Source organism: Bidens hawaiensis, unplaced genomic scaffold, assembly GCF_021521415.1.
Source record: "Bidens hawaiensis isolate Kalapana, Puna unplaced genomic scaffold, B.hawaiensis_p1.1 tig00004101_1, whole genome shotgun sequence".
Taxonomy (NCBI): Eukaryota; Viridiplantae; Streptophyta; class Magnoliopsida; order Asterales; family Asteraceae; genus Bidens; species Bidens hawaiensis.
In genome coordinates this window covers 1,178,247-1,193,947 of record NW_027491241.1, presented here as the reverse complement: position 1 = coordinate 1,193,947, position 15,701 = coordinate 1,178,247, and the positions used below count along the sequence as shown (strand labels likewise).

At 32.5% G+C, this 15,701-nt stretch overlaps 1 protein-coding gene across 1 annotated transcript; it reads left to right on the top strand.

Moving 5' to 3' along the window:
• The first annotated feature begins 909 nt into the window (after positions 1–909).
• Positions 910–13,830, top strand: LOC143625337 (uncharacterized). Its single transcript, XM_077095698.1, has 38 exons — positions 910–949; positions 1,044–1,143; positions 1,237–1,344; positions 1,422–1,538; positions 2,028–2,178; positions 2,271–2,518; positions 2,817–3,005; positions 3,696–3,772; positions 3,842–3,959; positions 4,044–4,127; positions 4,214–4,309; positions 5,127–5,228; positions 5,429–5,497; positions 5,682–5,777; positions 5,853–5,960; positions 6,215–6,328; positions 6,888–6,971; positions 7,049–7,177; positions 7,267–7,465; positions 8,283–8,426; positions 8,505–8,548; positions 8,632–8,715; positions 8,800–8,868; positions 8,948–9,024; positions 9,956–10,025; positions 10,123–10,272; positions 10,845–10,910; positions 11,011–11,155; positions 11,319–11,383; positions 11,465–11,530; positions 11,613–11,706; positions 11,783–11,819; positions 11,966–12,023; positions 12,466–12,576; positions 12,699–12,766; positions 13,086–13,152; positions 13,477–13,545; positions 13,655–13,830. Exons 2-38 carry the CDS (start codon positions 1,072–1,074, stop codon positions 13,742–13,744), a joined length of 3,735 nt encoding a protein of 1,244 aa, XP_076951813.1. The 5' UTR covers positions 910–949; positions 1,044–1,071; the 3' UTR covers positions 13,745–13,830.
• Positions 13,831–15,701: the final 1,871 nt, after the last annotated feature.

Here is a 15,701-nt window from a genome sequence, read left to right as displayed (position 1 = left end):
AGTTTTGAAAGGATTTTAGAAGGAAAGGTGTATAATTGTGAAATGAAGTATATTTTATAAAGGTATATATTTATAGTTTAAGAAAATATTTTTTTTTAATTTAATATGAGCTCAACGGCTCTTTTCCGTAAACCTATATAGAAAATATATTTTTTTTTTGTTTTTTTCGGCTCCCAACGGTCCAAAATACCTCAAAAGGTGTGCTCCTCTCTCTCTTCTCCCGCTAACCAGCTCACGCCTGCATTGTTTTTCGCGTTAGCGCCCCGTTAGCGCCCCGGTGGTGTGGTGTTAGCGCCTGGGGGCGCGAGCGGAGGGGCTCTAGCGCCCCCGTTGAAGCCCCACACCCCTCAGCCTGAGGTGTGGTTACTTGAAGCTAGCTTCATCTATTATTAGGAGAATGTTTAACATATCATTTTCTAACTAATTAAATAAAGTCAATGTTCTCATTTCAAAAAAAAATTAATAATAAAAAAAAGAATTTAAATAAAATCATATGATGTATTTGTGATCTACACTCTAAATTTGATAAGAACAGGATATGCTAAGAAATAAATATCACCATATTGACTTGAATAGATAGATCGTTCCTTATTATTTATGTCTCTTTCTGTATTTATTTGATTATCATGTGTCAGATGTAGTTGTTGAACATTGTGTTTTTTAAAGTCCCTTCCAAATTGTTTGGAAATTAAATTTTCAAGCCCCTTTTATTGAAAAATAATTTAGATGAAATTTATTCTTCTAATTTTGTGTGATACAGTTTGTTTAATATATTAATAGACTAGAATACACCTCTATGGTATAACTCAAGTTATGTCATCTTTAACAATATACAACTCCCAACTGATTTTCTTAACTTTATGTCAGTTAATATAATTAACAGATAATCAAGTTTACTTGATATATATTTGCAGATCTTGTTGTTCATATCTCTAGGCAATGCACAAAGGTTCGTTTTTTTTTTTTTGCGTGTTTTAATGTGTCTTAAACGTTCGTCACGCTTTTACTTCTTTACGAATCTAAGTAATCTGTATTTTCTTTAGGGAAAAACATGATGAAAACTATTGTGCAATGTATGATATATGTGGATCTCGGAGTGATGGGAAAGTACTAAACTGCCCTTTTGGTTCTCCATCTGTAAAGGTTCATATATCTAAATATCTAATCATCATTAATAGAATAAGAATAATAAGACTGATATTGCGAGCTAAGGCTTATCTTTTACTTGTCTTACAGCCGAATGACACGTTATCAGCTAAGATCCAAAGTTTGTGTCCGTCGATTTCCGGATCCATATGTTGTACTGAGGCTCAGTTCGATACGTTACGTTCACAAGTCCAACAAGTAAAGACATGAATCATTATAAGTCAACTTTAGGAGTTGACTTCTTTTAATATCTTGTTACGTTGTTTTTCTTGTAGGCCATACCCTTTCTAGTTGGATGTCCGGCGTGCTTGCGAAATTTTTTGAATCTTTTTTGTGAGTTTACATGCTCTCCAAATCAAAGTCAATTCATCAATGTGACCTCTATTTCTAAGGTATATGGTATTTTGAAAATTCACGGGCCCCATTAGTATCTGGACCCCGAGTAAAACACAACTTATGATGGGCAGGTGACCTTCGGATTAAGGGTGTAAACGAGCCAAGTTGAGCCCGAGCTCGACTATGCTTGAGCTCGACTCGTATAACTTACGAGAACTCGAGCTCGGCTCGTGAGTAGTTTTTTACGCTCGAGCTCGGCTAGTTTATTAAGTAACTAAAAATGAATAGGGCTCGTTAGGCTCATGAGCCAGCTTGAGCTCGAAAAAGTGAAGCCCGGGCTCGTTATTCAACAAGCTTATTTTTAGGCTTGTTTAAGCTCGGCTTGATTTGAGTTCAGCAAACCGGTCTCGAGTGGCTTACGAGCGGCTTGGATGGTTTACAGCCCAACTTTAGATATAGTCTTTGTTGACAGTATACATGTTCTTTTCACATTTTTTCATGCAAAAATCATTTTTTAAAATTTTTTTTAAATATAATGCTTTTAGACGAAGAATAATTCAACTGTGGGCGGGATTGACTACTATATAACTGACACCTATGGAGAGGGTTTATTTGATTCTTGTAAAGATGTAAAGTTTGGTACCGCGAATTCTAAGGCTATTGATTTTGTTGGCAATGGTGCTAAGAACTTCAAAGGTAATTACTATTTTATCCTCCTTAATGTACACAAGGATGCATGCAAAGTCATGCATAAAATACATGATTATATATATACCTTTTTTTTGCAGAGTGGTTTTCTTTCATTGGTCGAAAAGCGGGCCTTCAGTTACCAGGTTCACCGTATGCAATAAATTTTCGGTCGGATGCTGACGTGTCAGTAGGAATGAAGCCTATGAATGTCAGTACTTATTCATGTGGTGACACATCACTAGGTTGTTCTTGTGGTGATTGCCCTTCCTCTAATGTTTGTTCCGGTTCTGCCCCTCAACCGCTTCATGAAACAGGTTCATGCTCAGTGAGAATCGGCTCTCTTAAGGTTGGATATAAAACATTACTCATAAAAAAATTATCATAAAACATCTTAGGGGGTGTTTGGGATTCCTTATTTTACCTCCTTATAACTTTTCATTAAGTTAATAAGTTACAAAAATGTAACTTATTAACTTTTCTCTCTCACATCAAAAGCAATCCCAAACACCTTATTACTTGTTAGAAAGTTAATAAGTTATAAGTTGGTGAAAATAAGCAATCCCAAACACCCCCTTATTATCAACTATAAATATATTTATTCTTATACTTTACATTTAATGATACAATTTTCCAATTTTTTGCAGACAAAATGCATTGAATTTTCATTAGCAATAGTGTATATATTGTTAGCCTCTGTGTTTCTTTGGTGGGGTTTGTTTCATAAAAGAAAAGAAAGGAGTCCAACTTCGAGACCTAAATCATTGACGAATGTGACTAATGGCGGTCCAGTACAAAAGTCCCATGGGGAAAAAGATGACAATATTCCCATGCAGGTACCTTTTAATTTACATATTTGTAAAGTGTTTTCTTTGTTTTATTTGTGTAGATTGATATTTACCTAGGCCTGTAAAAGGCCCCGAACGCTCAGTGACCTGTTCGTGAACCATTCGACAGCCATTTAATAAACAAACGAACATGAATAAAACTTTTTGTTCACTTAGTTAAACAAGCGAACATGAACACATGTCTCGTTCGTTCATTTATGTTTGTTAACGTTTGTTTATTTTCTTTCGCCTATGTTTGTTTGTGTTTGCTATTTACGTTTGTTAGTTTTTGTATTCATTTGAATCGTTAGGCCATTTTCTTGGCCCAACAGATTGGTAGACGCTTACTTTCAATTGGTGCTTACAGTTGTGTTCGTTTGTATTCATTCATCAATTTTCAGTTCTATTTGTTCGTTTATGTTCGTTAACCGTTCGTTTATACTATTAATGAGGGAACATAAACGAACATGTAGACATTGATTTTCTTGACGAACGAACACAAATTAGGAAACCCTGTTCGTTTAAGTAGTTCGTGTTCGATCGTTTGTTGGCTAATGTTCCACGAACACGAACATGCCCGTTCGTGTTTGTTCAGTTCGTTTACAGGCCTATCTCTTACAATGGAGGGCAGGACCCTTAATAACTATATTTGAAAATTTCTACATTAAAAGTTATAAAATTTCACATTGTTAATATCAGATGTTAGAGGGTACCCCTCAAATCGCAAGTGGGATCCACCTGTCGGCTGTGCAAGGATTCATGGCGAAAAATTTCAGGTCAAAGCTCATACAGTCAAAGCTAAATAGCTACACATAATATATCTTAATGAATATACTACTTTTCAGGTTATATGGAACATGGGTTGCTAGAAATCCAATTCTTGTATTGTGTTCATCATTAGCTGTTGTTTTCCTTCTTGGTTTAGGCTTAATCCGTTTTAAAGTAGAAACACGACCCGAGAAGGTATGCACCACGTCTTATCTTGATAAACTTATTAATGTTATGATTTTCATTTTTATTCGTATCTTTGAAGTTGTGTTATTGCAGCTTTGGGTGGGCCACGGGAGTCGAGCTGCAGAAGAGAAACAATACTTTGACCGCCACCTGGCACCGTTCTATAGAATTGAGCAGGTGAGGTAACCCAAAACCATGATCTGAAATTTACTTATTTTTGTGTTTTAAGCTTGCTATTAACAAAAGGTGACAACTTTTTATAGCTCATATTGGCAACCAGACCTCATGATGCACATGCGAAACCGCCAACTATTGTCACAGAGGAAAATATCAAGATGCTTTTTAAAATACAAGCAAAGGTAATACTTTATTTTTCTTTCTAGAATTCAAGTTGATTTATCTCTTTAGTTGCATTCTTATAGATTGTATTAGACTAGTTATGTAAGTATCATAACCTAGAAGGCATGTATGTGTAATATTTGCATAGATTGAGCCCCTGTTACCCTCTTGGTTCTATTTGGTATTACATCCAATTTGATACTAAACTCTTTACTCGGGTCGGGGTGTAAACAAGTCAAGCAGCTCTTTAGCTACTCAAGATCAACTCAATAAAGCTCGAAACGAGCAGAGCTTGAGCCTAAACAAGCTAGTTTAATAAATGAGCCTGTGCCTGAGCCAGAGCTTCACTTATTAAGCTCAATCTAGCTTGCGAGCCTAAATGAAACTATTATTTATATACTTTTTGTTTGATATATTAAACTGTATAATTGTATAATAATAGTTATTATATTTAAAATTATTATAATAATAACTAATAATATATTTTTTTATATTTAAACATTATATGTAAAATATACATATAATAATAATTATAAATATAGATAACTTATTTAATAAAAAATAAACGAGCCGAGCTCGAGCCTGAATAACTACTCACAAGCCGATGTGAGCTTTTGAAATAGAGCTCGAAACAAGCCAAGATTGAGCTCGAGCTCATTGTTAGTTAAATTAGTCAAGCTCAACCCTAGTCGAGCTCAAGCTCAGCTCGGCTCGTTTACACCCCTAACTCTAGCTGCCACCACATACCGCGCCTCACCAACATTGATGAGACACGACCTGCAGCTACAATATGTGATGATCTTAACTGGTTAATAATTTAATCTTTTTTAATAATAGGTAGATGGAATTCGAGCAAATTATAGTGGATCATTGGTTTCTTTGACAGACATATGCATGAAGCCTTTGGGGGAGGCTTGTGCCACACAAAGTATTCTCCAGGTATTTTTCATAGTAAATAATAAAGCATTGCTAGCCTCTTTGTACGGTTTTGAAAAAAACTTGAATTTTCCAAATAACTTTTGGAAAATTTAATTATATATTCTAATAATATGATTGTTTGGGTTATGAATAGTTTATTAGAATGTTGACCGGATGCTTTTTAACATATTACCAACTTCTTATTACTATTTATGTTGTAGTATTTCAAGATGGACCCTAAAAACTTGGATGACTTTGGGGGCGTTGACCATGCTGAATATTGCTTTCAGGTATAAATATAGGATGTATCTCCGACGTCATGTTCATATGTCTCACAATTAGTTTGGTTATAGTGTACTACTATAACCATGTATGATGTAACATACTTTTTTGTTATTTTTTTCTACTTTTTTCTATTGTCTATCATGAAAAATTGAGCCTTCTAAAATTGGACATTTATATGATTAATTTTAGCATTACACTTCTGATGAGAATTGTATGAGTGCATTCAAAGGCCCGTTAGAACCAAGCACAGCATTAGGAGGTTTCTCTGGTAACAATTACTCTGAGGTAATTCTTATTTCTATGATCTTTTTTTATTATTACAAATGTGCATATGACCGTAAAATGATGATTTAAAGACAGGCGTCTGCATTTATCATAACTTATCCTGTTAACAACGCAATCGATAAGGAAAGCAACGAAATTAGAAAAGCAGTGGCTTGGGAGAAGGCCTTCATTCGGTTAGTAGAGGTTTGTCTTTTGATTTTTCTGTACTTTTAATTTAAACCATGAAAGTATTGTATATTGATTGTGTGTATTGATACCTTCTAGACCATGATAGTTGCAGTTATATACATATATCTAGGCTAATATTTTAGTTCAGACTGATGTGTTTTTGACCTTTCAGTCTTTTTTTTTTTTTTTCTAAATGGAAATTGGCATTATCTTATTTCTATGAAATTATACAATAATATACTTCAATATGTAACTACTCTTTGTAACAGGATGAGCTCCTACCAATGGTGCAATCCAAGAATTTGACATTATCCTATTCATCTGAAAGCTCCATTGAAGAAGAACTGAAAAGAGAAAGTAATGCAGATGTTATAACAGTTTTGGTGAGTGCATGTTTTATATATACATAAATATATATCATATTGTGATTGTGTGTTAGTTTTATACTGGGACGCCAATTCCTGACATGACATGAAAATAATCTGGTTTTGGGTTGGCAAGTATAACCCATTTTAAAAACAGGCCATGTTAGGGTTGACCTGCTTAAAAAATGGGTTTACTCGTTAACCCGTTTAGGTTTCAAAATCTATTTTCCTTTAACCTTTTGTTTTCCATGAATGCCTAAAAATAATTGCTACTATAAATGAATTGATTTATTTTCAAAGTTTTTAATTTTTCATTTTCAAAGTTTTTGCACACGCTTTTTGGTTAAAATAAAAATAAAAGTTTAGATTCGGTTGTAACAGGTCATGTTCGGTTTGACCCGAATTTATGAATATCCAAGTTAGGGTTGAAATGTTTGACACGAATAAAAATATGGGCCGTTCAAGTTCCACAATTCAACCACCCCAAGTTTTATAGTGAGCTTTTAAAAACCATTAATTTAGTATTAATATCATAACCCTTTTTTAACTAGTTTATCTTTTGTTAACTGTTTTTCAGATTAGCTACCTTGTGATGTTTGCTTATATATCCTTAACATTGGGTGACACTCCTCGCTTCACATATTTTTATATTTCCTCCAAGGTAATAATACATTTAATATAACCACCATTACATTTTAACAGTCACATGTTTTTATATATAATCCTTATTCATTCCAGGTATTGCTCGGGCTTTCGGGAGTTATACTCGTGATGCTTTCTGTTATCGCATCAGTCGGTTTTTTCAGTGCAATTGGAGTAAAGTCAACACTCATTATTATGGAAGTCATCCCTTTTCTTGTTTTGGCTGTAAGTTTCAGTTCATTCTCTTGCTGACTATTATATGAAGTACAGTTGACCGTCTGACTAAAAGTCAATGTTGACTAAATTGGAAACAGGTGGGGGTAGATAATATGTGCATTCTGGTACATGCTGTTAAAAGACAGCAGGTGGAATTACGCTTGGAAGACCGAATAAGCAGCGCGCTTGCGGAAGTGGGCCCGTCTATAACTCTAGCTAGTTTATCTGAAGTTTTAGCGTTTGCGGTTGGAAGCTTTATTCCTATGCCAGCGTGTCGGGTATTTTCTATGTTTGCAGGTCAGACATGAAGTTTTATGAATTTATGTCTGTTAGCTAATTGTACAAGTGACAATTTCGACTTGTAAACAAACCGAACGAACACAAACTGGCATATTCGTGTTTGTTCGTTTAACTTTAACCGAACAAACGATCGAACAAGAACTATTAAACGAACACAATTTTCTTGTTTGTGTTTGTTCGTTTAACTTTAACCAAACAAACGATAGAACACGAACAATTAAACGAATGGAGTTTTCTTGCTCGTGTTTGTTCGCTAAGAAAATGAAAATGTTCGTGTTCATTTATGTTCGTTTATAGTATAAACGAACGGTTCACGAATGCAAATGAATATAAATGAACGTAGAGGAATGAACACCAATTATAAGTAAACATCAATCTGCGTGGCCTAAAAAGTTGATAAAAGTTGCGACTAAAATGTAATGAGTGGTATTTTAATTTCATAACACTAGACTAAATTGTAATGTACCTAAAAATTTTAAAAGAACATATAAACGAACGAGAACAAACTAAACAAACATAAATGAATGTAAACAAACGAACTTAATGAACGAACGAGACACTGTTTGTCTTTGTTTATTTTACTGATTGAACTAAAAACTTTGTTCATGCTCATTTGCTTATAAAATAAAAAAAAACATAAACGAACTTCCCACCGGTTCATTGAACGCTCGATTCAATTACAAGCTTAATGTTTAAGTTATTGCTGTAGTCAACTAGTTAAGCAATCATGTGAACACTTTAATTTGTTTTAAATAAAAAAAGGAGCAACAAAACAAGCTTTTTTGTTTTACTTTGGTTAATGTGTGTATTTCAGCACTGGCTATTCTCTTGGACTTCCTTCTACAAGTTACCGCTTTTGTAGCGTTAATTGTTTTAGATTTTCTAAGAGCCGAAGACCAGAGAGTTGATTGTTTTCCTTGCATTAAAATTCCTGGACCACTTGCTGATACTGATCCAGGTTTGTAAAATAACATTTTTATGATTGTTAATCAAGTCCATATAATAATAAAGGTATCTGAAATTCTTGCCATTGTAGGCAATGATAAAAGAAAATCAGGATTACTTACTCGATATATGAAGGTATTTGTAATAATATATTTTCCATCAAGTACATAATATTAGTTTTCTTATTACTATTATTTAAAATTTATGTTACTTTCCAGGAGGTTCATGCACCCATCCTAGGTGTATGGGGAGTCAAGTTATTGGTTATTTCCGTGTTTGCTGCATTATCATTAGCCAGCATTGTAAGTTATATTTTTATTCGCGTATATTTATCACTATTTTGAAGAGTATTTTTTTAAACTTGATTCCTTGTTAATTATTACAAGGCATTATGTACAAGGATTCAACCAGGTTTGGAACAACAAATAGTCTTGCCTCGAGACTCATATCTTCAGGTATAGACTTTTGACATAACATTTTATAAAATATTAAACAGTTGATCATATTAAGTTATTAACTGTCATTTTGTTGCAGGGTTATTTTGATAACGTCTCGGAGTATCTCAGAATTGGCCCGCCTCTATATTTTGTTGTAAAGAACTATAACTACAGGTATTTTGGATTTTTATTTGTTTATCTTTATGCATACTTGAACTTTTATTTGTTAATATCTGGTTTTCTTTAGTAAATAATCGGTTTAGGTTGACATATCTAGCCAGTACAAAAAACAGGTTGTGTTCTGGTTGACCTGTTTAACCGGTTTAGTTAAACAGGTCGACCCACTAACCCATTTATGACCCATTTAACCCACTAATCCGATTAACATGAAATGGGTCGTGTTAAGAGTTACATAGTTTTTAATGTCTTTGGGTTAGGGCTGATGCTATTTACAATAATAAAAACATGGGTCGTATTCGGGCTAGACAATTCAACACGACACGATTGACACCCAGATATGATAGTTACCGTAAAATTAGGGGTGGCAAATGTGACCCATGGGTTGAATGGGTTGTAATAAAATGTATATAATGGGTCAGAATGGGTCAAGCTATAAAAATAAAATGATTGAAACGGGTCAAAACGGGTTGACATTTCTTAAGTTTTTTTTATTTTTTTATTTTTTTTATGAAACGAGAAAAAATAGGAAACTTTTAGTTTTTTTACTTTTTTAGTTTTTGATTTACATTTCAGAGTTATGATTTTTTAATTATTTTTTGTGAATATTTTAGTGAAATCTCAACCCGACCCATTTCAAAAACCCCTCATTAAAAAATTCAAAAAAAAATAATAATTAAAAAATCATAACTCGAAATATAAATCAAAAACTAAAAAAGTAAAAAAACTAAAAGGTTTCCTCCGTTTTTCTCGTTCCATTAAAAAAAATGTCAACCCGTTTTGACCCGTTTCAATCATTTTTTTAGCTTGACCCATTATATACATTTTATTATAACCCATTCAACCCATGGGTCACATTTGCCACCCCTACGTAAAATATATAAATAGTCTATATCCGTCTTACTGTTGCAGTTGCTTTTTTTTTCAGTTCAGAATCAAGACAGACAAATCAGCTATGCTCCATCAACAACTGTGATTCAAACTCCCTTTTGAATGAGGTATGATTTGTTATTTTAGAACATGTAGTATATCAGGAAAATAATGTTGATATTGAAATAATAATTACACAGCACAACTGAAACTATTTACGTGCAGATATCGAAAGCATCTCTGGTACCTAAATCCAGTTACATTGCTAAACCTGCTGCTTCATGGCTTGATGATTTTCTTGTTTGGGTGTCACCGGAGGCTTTTGGATGTTGCAGGAAGTTCAATAACGGAACTTATTGTCCTCCTGATGATCAGGTTAGTTATACTACTTACATATGTAAAATTATGGAACTCGATATCGACTTGCTAGCCTCAAATCAAGCTGACCTTAAACAAACTCGAGCCTGAGCTTCACATATTGAGCTCGAGCTTCATAAACGTGCCTATTATTTATATATTATTTGTTTAATATATTAAATGCATATTGTTATATTAGTTTTCATTATTTATAAAGTTATGATATAAGTAACTAATAATATATATTAGGTTACATATAAATTTATAATGCAATATAGTATATACAAAAAAATTATTAATGTATATAAGTTAATTATGATAAAAGTAACGGAATAGTATATATTAGGTTATACATCAAAAATATAATTAAACACATATAAAAAATATTTGAAAATGTGTGTTCATTAATTAAAGAATAGCAAACAAGCGAAACTCGAGCTTTAGAAATAGAGCTTGAAACGAGCAGAGCTTGAGCTCCAGCTCCTGTCATAGTGAGCTGAGCTCGAGCCTAGAAGAGATCTGGCTTGGCTCGTCTCCTTTACATCCCAAGTAATGATATTAAAATATTGAATTTAATATTGTTTCTTCAGCCTCCTTGTTGTTCTTCAAGTGATGGTTCATGTAGCGTAAATGGATTTTGCAAAGACTGTACTACGGTAACTACTGCATATTTGCTACCTGATATGAATTATGATTATTTTTTTCAGGCTAAAAGATCTTGCCTATTATTTTATTCATTTTCTTTTGTGCATTTAGTGTTTTCGTCACTCGGATTTACAAAGTGACCGTCCAACTACAAGACAATTCAAGGAGAAGCTACCATGGTTCCTCAGTGCTCTTCCTTCTGCTGACTGTGCAAAAGGTGGCCATGGAGCCTACACCAATAGTTTGGAACTTAGCGGTTAGTTCAACTCCATATTGTTAGTTACTAATATCATTTTTGGTAAAGAATATTATATCATGCGTATAATTTCTTAATAAGATCAATAAATAAATATGCGCTAAATATAATTACACAAACTAGTTTTTAACAACAATAATCTATTACTATACTTTGTTTCCAGGATTTGAGGACGGTGTCATTCGAGCATCCTCTTTCCGTACATATCACACACCTTTAAACAAGCAGGTAGCAACAAATATATTAAAATTTAAACTGAGTAATTTAAATCATTTTTCTTAAATGATCAACAATTTTTTTTTAATTCAGGCTGACTTTGTCAACTCAATGAGGGCTGCGCGAGAATTTAGCTCAAGGGTCTCCAAGTCCTTAAAGGTGATAAATACATCATTTTTTGCAATAATAATCTATATGTACTTTGTTTCCATTTCTAACAATTTGTTTTTTTTTGGTGCAGATTGAGGTTTTTCCTTATTCGGTATTTTACATGTTCTTTGAGCAATATCTTCACATATGGAAGACCGCATTGATCAGCCTCACAGCAGCTACTTGTTAGTTATTTTCAATGTTATTTAAGTCAACGGTTTTGCTTGTTTTTCAAAGCACTTAACTTACTTTTCTTTACAGGTGCTGTGTTTTTTGTCTGCCTGATTATTACATGCAGGTCAGTATTGCAACTTATTATATGAGTGTTTGATTATTAAAAATTAAAAAATGTCATGTCATTTATTGAAATTTGTTAATTAATTTTGTAAACTCTTAATTACTTTTCTAAGTAGGATGCTAAATTTTCTCTCAGTTTTTTTTCAGCATATGGAGCTCGGGAATCATCGTTTTGGTGTTGGTGATGATTCTTGTGGATCTTCTGGTATATTTAATTCTTGATGCTTTTAATTTATAATATATAGACTTATAGGGCTGTCCAACGGTTCGGAACCGCGAGAACCGAACCAGAACCATTAAATGCTAAATATAAGAACCGGAACCGGACCGTATTTTAATGGTTCCGGTTCGGTTCGGAACCGAGTTAAACGGTTCTTGCCAGAACCGGTTTTCAATTAAAATTCTAAATATGAAATAATAGTAGGTGCAAGAAACAAGCGACAGCCCATAAAATAAAGCATTATCATATCAACATACTATATATTAATGAAGGGGATTGAGAATAGATTAGAATGACTCAAAATATTTCAGAAAACAATTATTTTTTAAAACAGATTTAGGGCCGTGGAAGATGATTATTGCTTATGATATTGTAAGCGATTAAATGTAACCGGGAAAGTGAATGCTGTTTTCATTTGACTTTGCAGGGAGTGATGGCTGTTCTCGACATCCAATTGAATGCTGTTTCGGTTGTTAACCTTGTAATGTCAGTGGGTATATCTGTCGAGTTTTGTGTACATATAACACATGCTTTTTTGGTAAGTTATACTCGCAACACATCATATTATTTTTTTAATAGTTTTTATGTATCTATCAATGTCGATGAATGTTACCGAGGGTATAATGGTCTTTTCACACTTCTAGTTTACTCTGCTTGCAGGTTAGTAGCGGTGATAGAGATCAACGGACAAAGGAGGCTTTGAGTACAATGGGTGCTTCGGTTTTCAGGTTTCCATTTTTCTTTTTTGTGTTTTCTTGTTCATTCCTGCTAAGGGTGTAAACTAGCTGGGCTTACTCGTTTATCATATTCATACTCAAGCTCTACTCGTTTCGAGTTGTATTTGTAAAGCTCGAGCTCAGCTTGTGAGTAGTTTTTTCAAGTTCGGGCATGGCTCGTTTATTATTTATTAGTTAATTTATACACATTTGTAATTATTATTTTACATATTATTTAGTTATTTTTATCATAATTTTATGATAATGCTTTTTTTTTCTTAAATATTACGTGCAACTATAATATTTTCTTGCGTTTTTTTTTCTTTTGTAGTGGAATAACATTAACGAAGCTAGTGGGAGTCATCGTCCTTTGCTTCTCAAGAACCGAAGTATTTGTGGTATCACTCTACTCTTAAACATTACCCACTGACAATTTCGACCCATTCACTTAATGGGCCAATTAATTTCAGTTGTGTTTCATCTCAAACACGTCAAAAATCACCCAAAGTCTGTTTATAATTCACACTCCTAAACCTTCTATAACTTTTTTTTAACAAACTATTACGATTATTATTGTTATATATTGTTTTTTAACTGTATATCTTATTTAAATGTTTAAACCCGTACTAAGAAATGACCCGTAACCCAACTCTATATACGTCTTTATTTTCATTATACAGCATATTTTGTTTAGTAGTTACAAAATAATATATTATATGCAGGTTTATTACTTCCAAATGTACCTAGCTTTGGTTCTTCTTGGTTTCTTGCATGGGCTCATTTTCTTACCAGTAAGTTGTCATTAACACATTATGAAAGCTAATGGCGTATTTGGTTAATCCGCTAATATTTTATTATTTTTTTTTAATAAAAAATTTGAGCCCGATTATTTGTTTGCAGGTGGTACTAAGCATGGTGGGTCCACCTTCTCGACGAATTCCAGTTGAGCGAAAAGATGATAACAAGTCTTCCACTTCACCGTCGTTATAACTTGTTATGAGAAATATTTAGCACGAGTGCAACGATTGTTAATATATATATATATAGTGGTACCACAAGTTATAGATGAACATAGATGTCACTTAACTTGTAACTGCACGTTTATCTAATTATCAACCACTAAAGAGATAGAAAAACTCGTTTGTGAATTTGGTTTTCGTATCTAAGGCTTGTTTTTTGTTCACATACATTATCGGTCTGGTAACAGTCAAAACATGTAACTTTTATATACGAAATGGTTGAGTGACCCAAACCCGCTTTGTTTTTCGTCTTTAAAGAAACTTAAAACCAGTTATTGAGTTGATCATTATTGACTTCATTAATTGAAATGAATGTAATTGGTTGTTCAACTACAAGAATATGTATATATAGTTAACGAAAATTTTGTTTAAAAATGTAAAAATAATGTAATAATATCGTATCTTGAATGTGACATATGATCAAGCCATAAAAGTCAATGGGCCAATTTATATGGATTTTGTATATTCACCTTAGTATATTATTAAAGCAACATATCTTTTTTACATGATTTAACTAGGTTATCTACATAGGATACCAAGTATACAATTTTATAAATAAATTATCCATCTAATAAACAAATTAGTTTTATACATTAACTCATAAGTTGGAGAATGTTTCAAAATAAATGGTTATAATCACCATTTATTGAGTAGCAAAGGCAATTAATTGTCTTCATTGTTATTTTCTAAAATTTTGAGACTTTGCTAATTTTTTTTGGATTTTGGGAAATTATTTATGAACATTTGGACCGGATGTATGGATGTTTCGATTGCAATGATGGTTTAAATCACAAAGTTTGGATTTTATTTTTGCTTTATTAAACGATTTAATAAAAATTATAATCGTTATATCTCATTGTTATATTTATATTTGTAACATTCTTTATGTTTTGTACTTATATGTTTTACAATTTCAATAAAAATAGTTTTCATAGCACACAACTTATGTTACAACATTTACATGTTTACGATTTATAGCTTACAACATAGTTTTAATTAATATGTCTTTTTTATTTCATGGTATAAATTAGAAATATTTTTAAATTGTTATTTATCTCTATTTTTCTTTGTATGCTGGATTTTTTTAATTAAAACAACAATGTGATACATTATATTAATAATGTTAGATTATCTGTCGTTTACAATTAATTAAAATGTATAACACATACATATATATATATATACATAAATATGTGTATATGAAGTTTTATATATTTCCATTCGTGTTTAACACGGTATCACCTAGTTATATTAATAAGTCGAAGCAAGAGGGAAAATTTTATCAAATATATCTAAGTTATATTTAAATTTTCTTAAGTTTCATGCTCTGTAGTTTTAAAAACATTAAAACTATTCAAACTAGTGATTTAAATGAAAAAAAAAAGTTATTAAATGTGATTATTTATGTTATGTAATAAAAAATGGGAAAATCAACAAACTAATCATGGTCCCACAACCATTTACCAAAATAAACATAGAACAAAAACTGAGGACCTCCGAACTTGACACGTGAGTGAAGCGTTCGAACTTTAGAGGCTTTATCTTATATTTGTACCCACTAACAGACACCTATTTTGTGACACGAGGGGAATATTGAAACCCGGTCTTTGATTTTGTGGAGGAAAAATATAGTTAGGTTTAAAAGATATAGCTTTGAGTAATTAGGTTGGCATTTGGGCTTTTAATTTAAAAGTGTAGCGAGTTTAGGTTTAATTAGACGTTTTAGAGAAAACGTCAAACGTCTAGGTTTTAGACTTTTTCCCTTAGAAGACATCTTTGTAGACGCTTCCTCTGTAATATGGCACGTATCGCGTTCAACTTTCCGAATGTTCATGTCCACACCCTTTCCAGCCTTCAAATCTTTAGTTGCTAGTGACCAATAAGCATTAACTTGTACGCCTGACATAGTTCCTTACCGATACATTTTA

Bases quoted from the DNA above. Each gene is read 5' to 3' on its own strand.
- LOC143625337 (XM_077095698.1), top strand. From the start codon at position 1,072: ATGTATGATATATGTGGATCTCGGAGTGATGGGAAAGTACTAAACTGC. The intron at 1,144-1,236 runs GTTCATATATCT...CTTGTCTTACAG, and splicing joins TTGGTTCTCCATCTGTAAAG to CCGAATGACACGTTATCAGC. The intron at 11,156-11,318 runs GTTAGTTCAACT...CTTTGTTTCCAG, and splicing joins CAATAGTTTGGAACTTAGCG to GATTTGAGGACGGTGTCATT.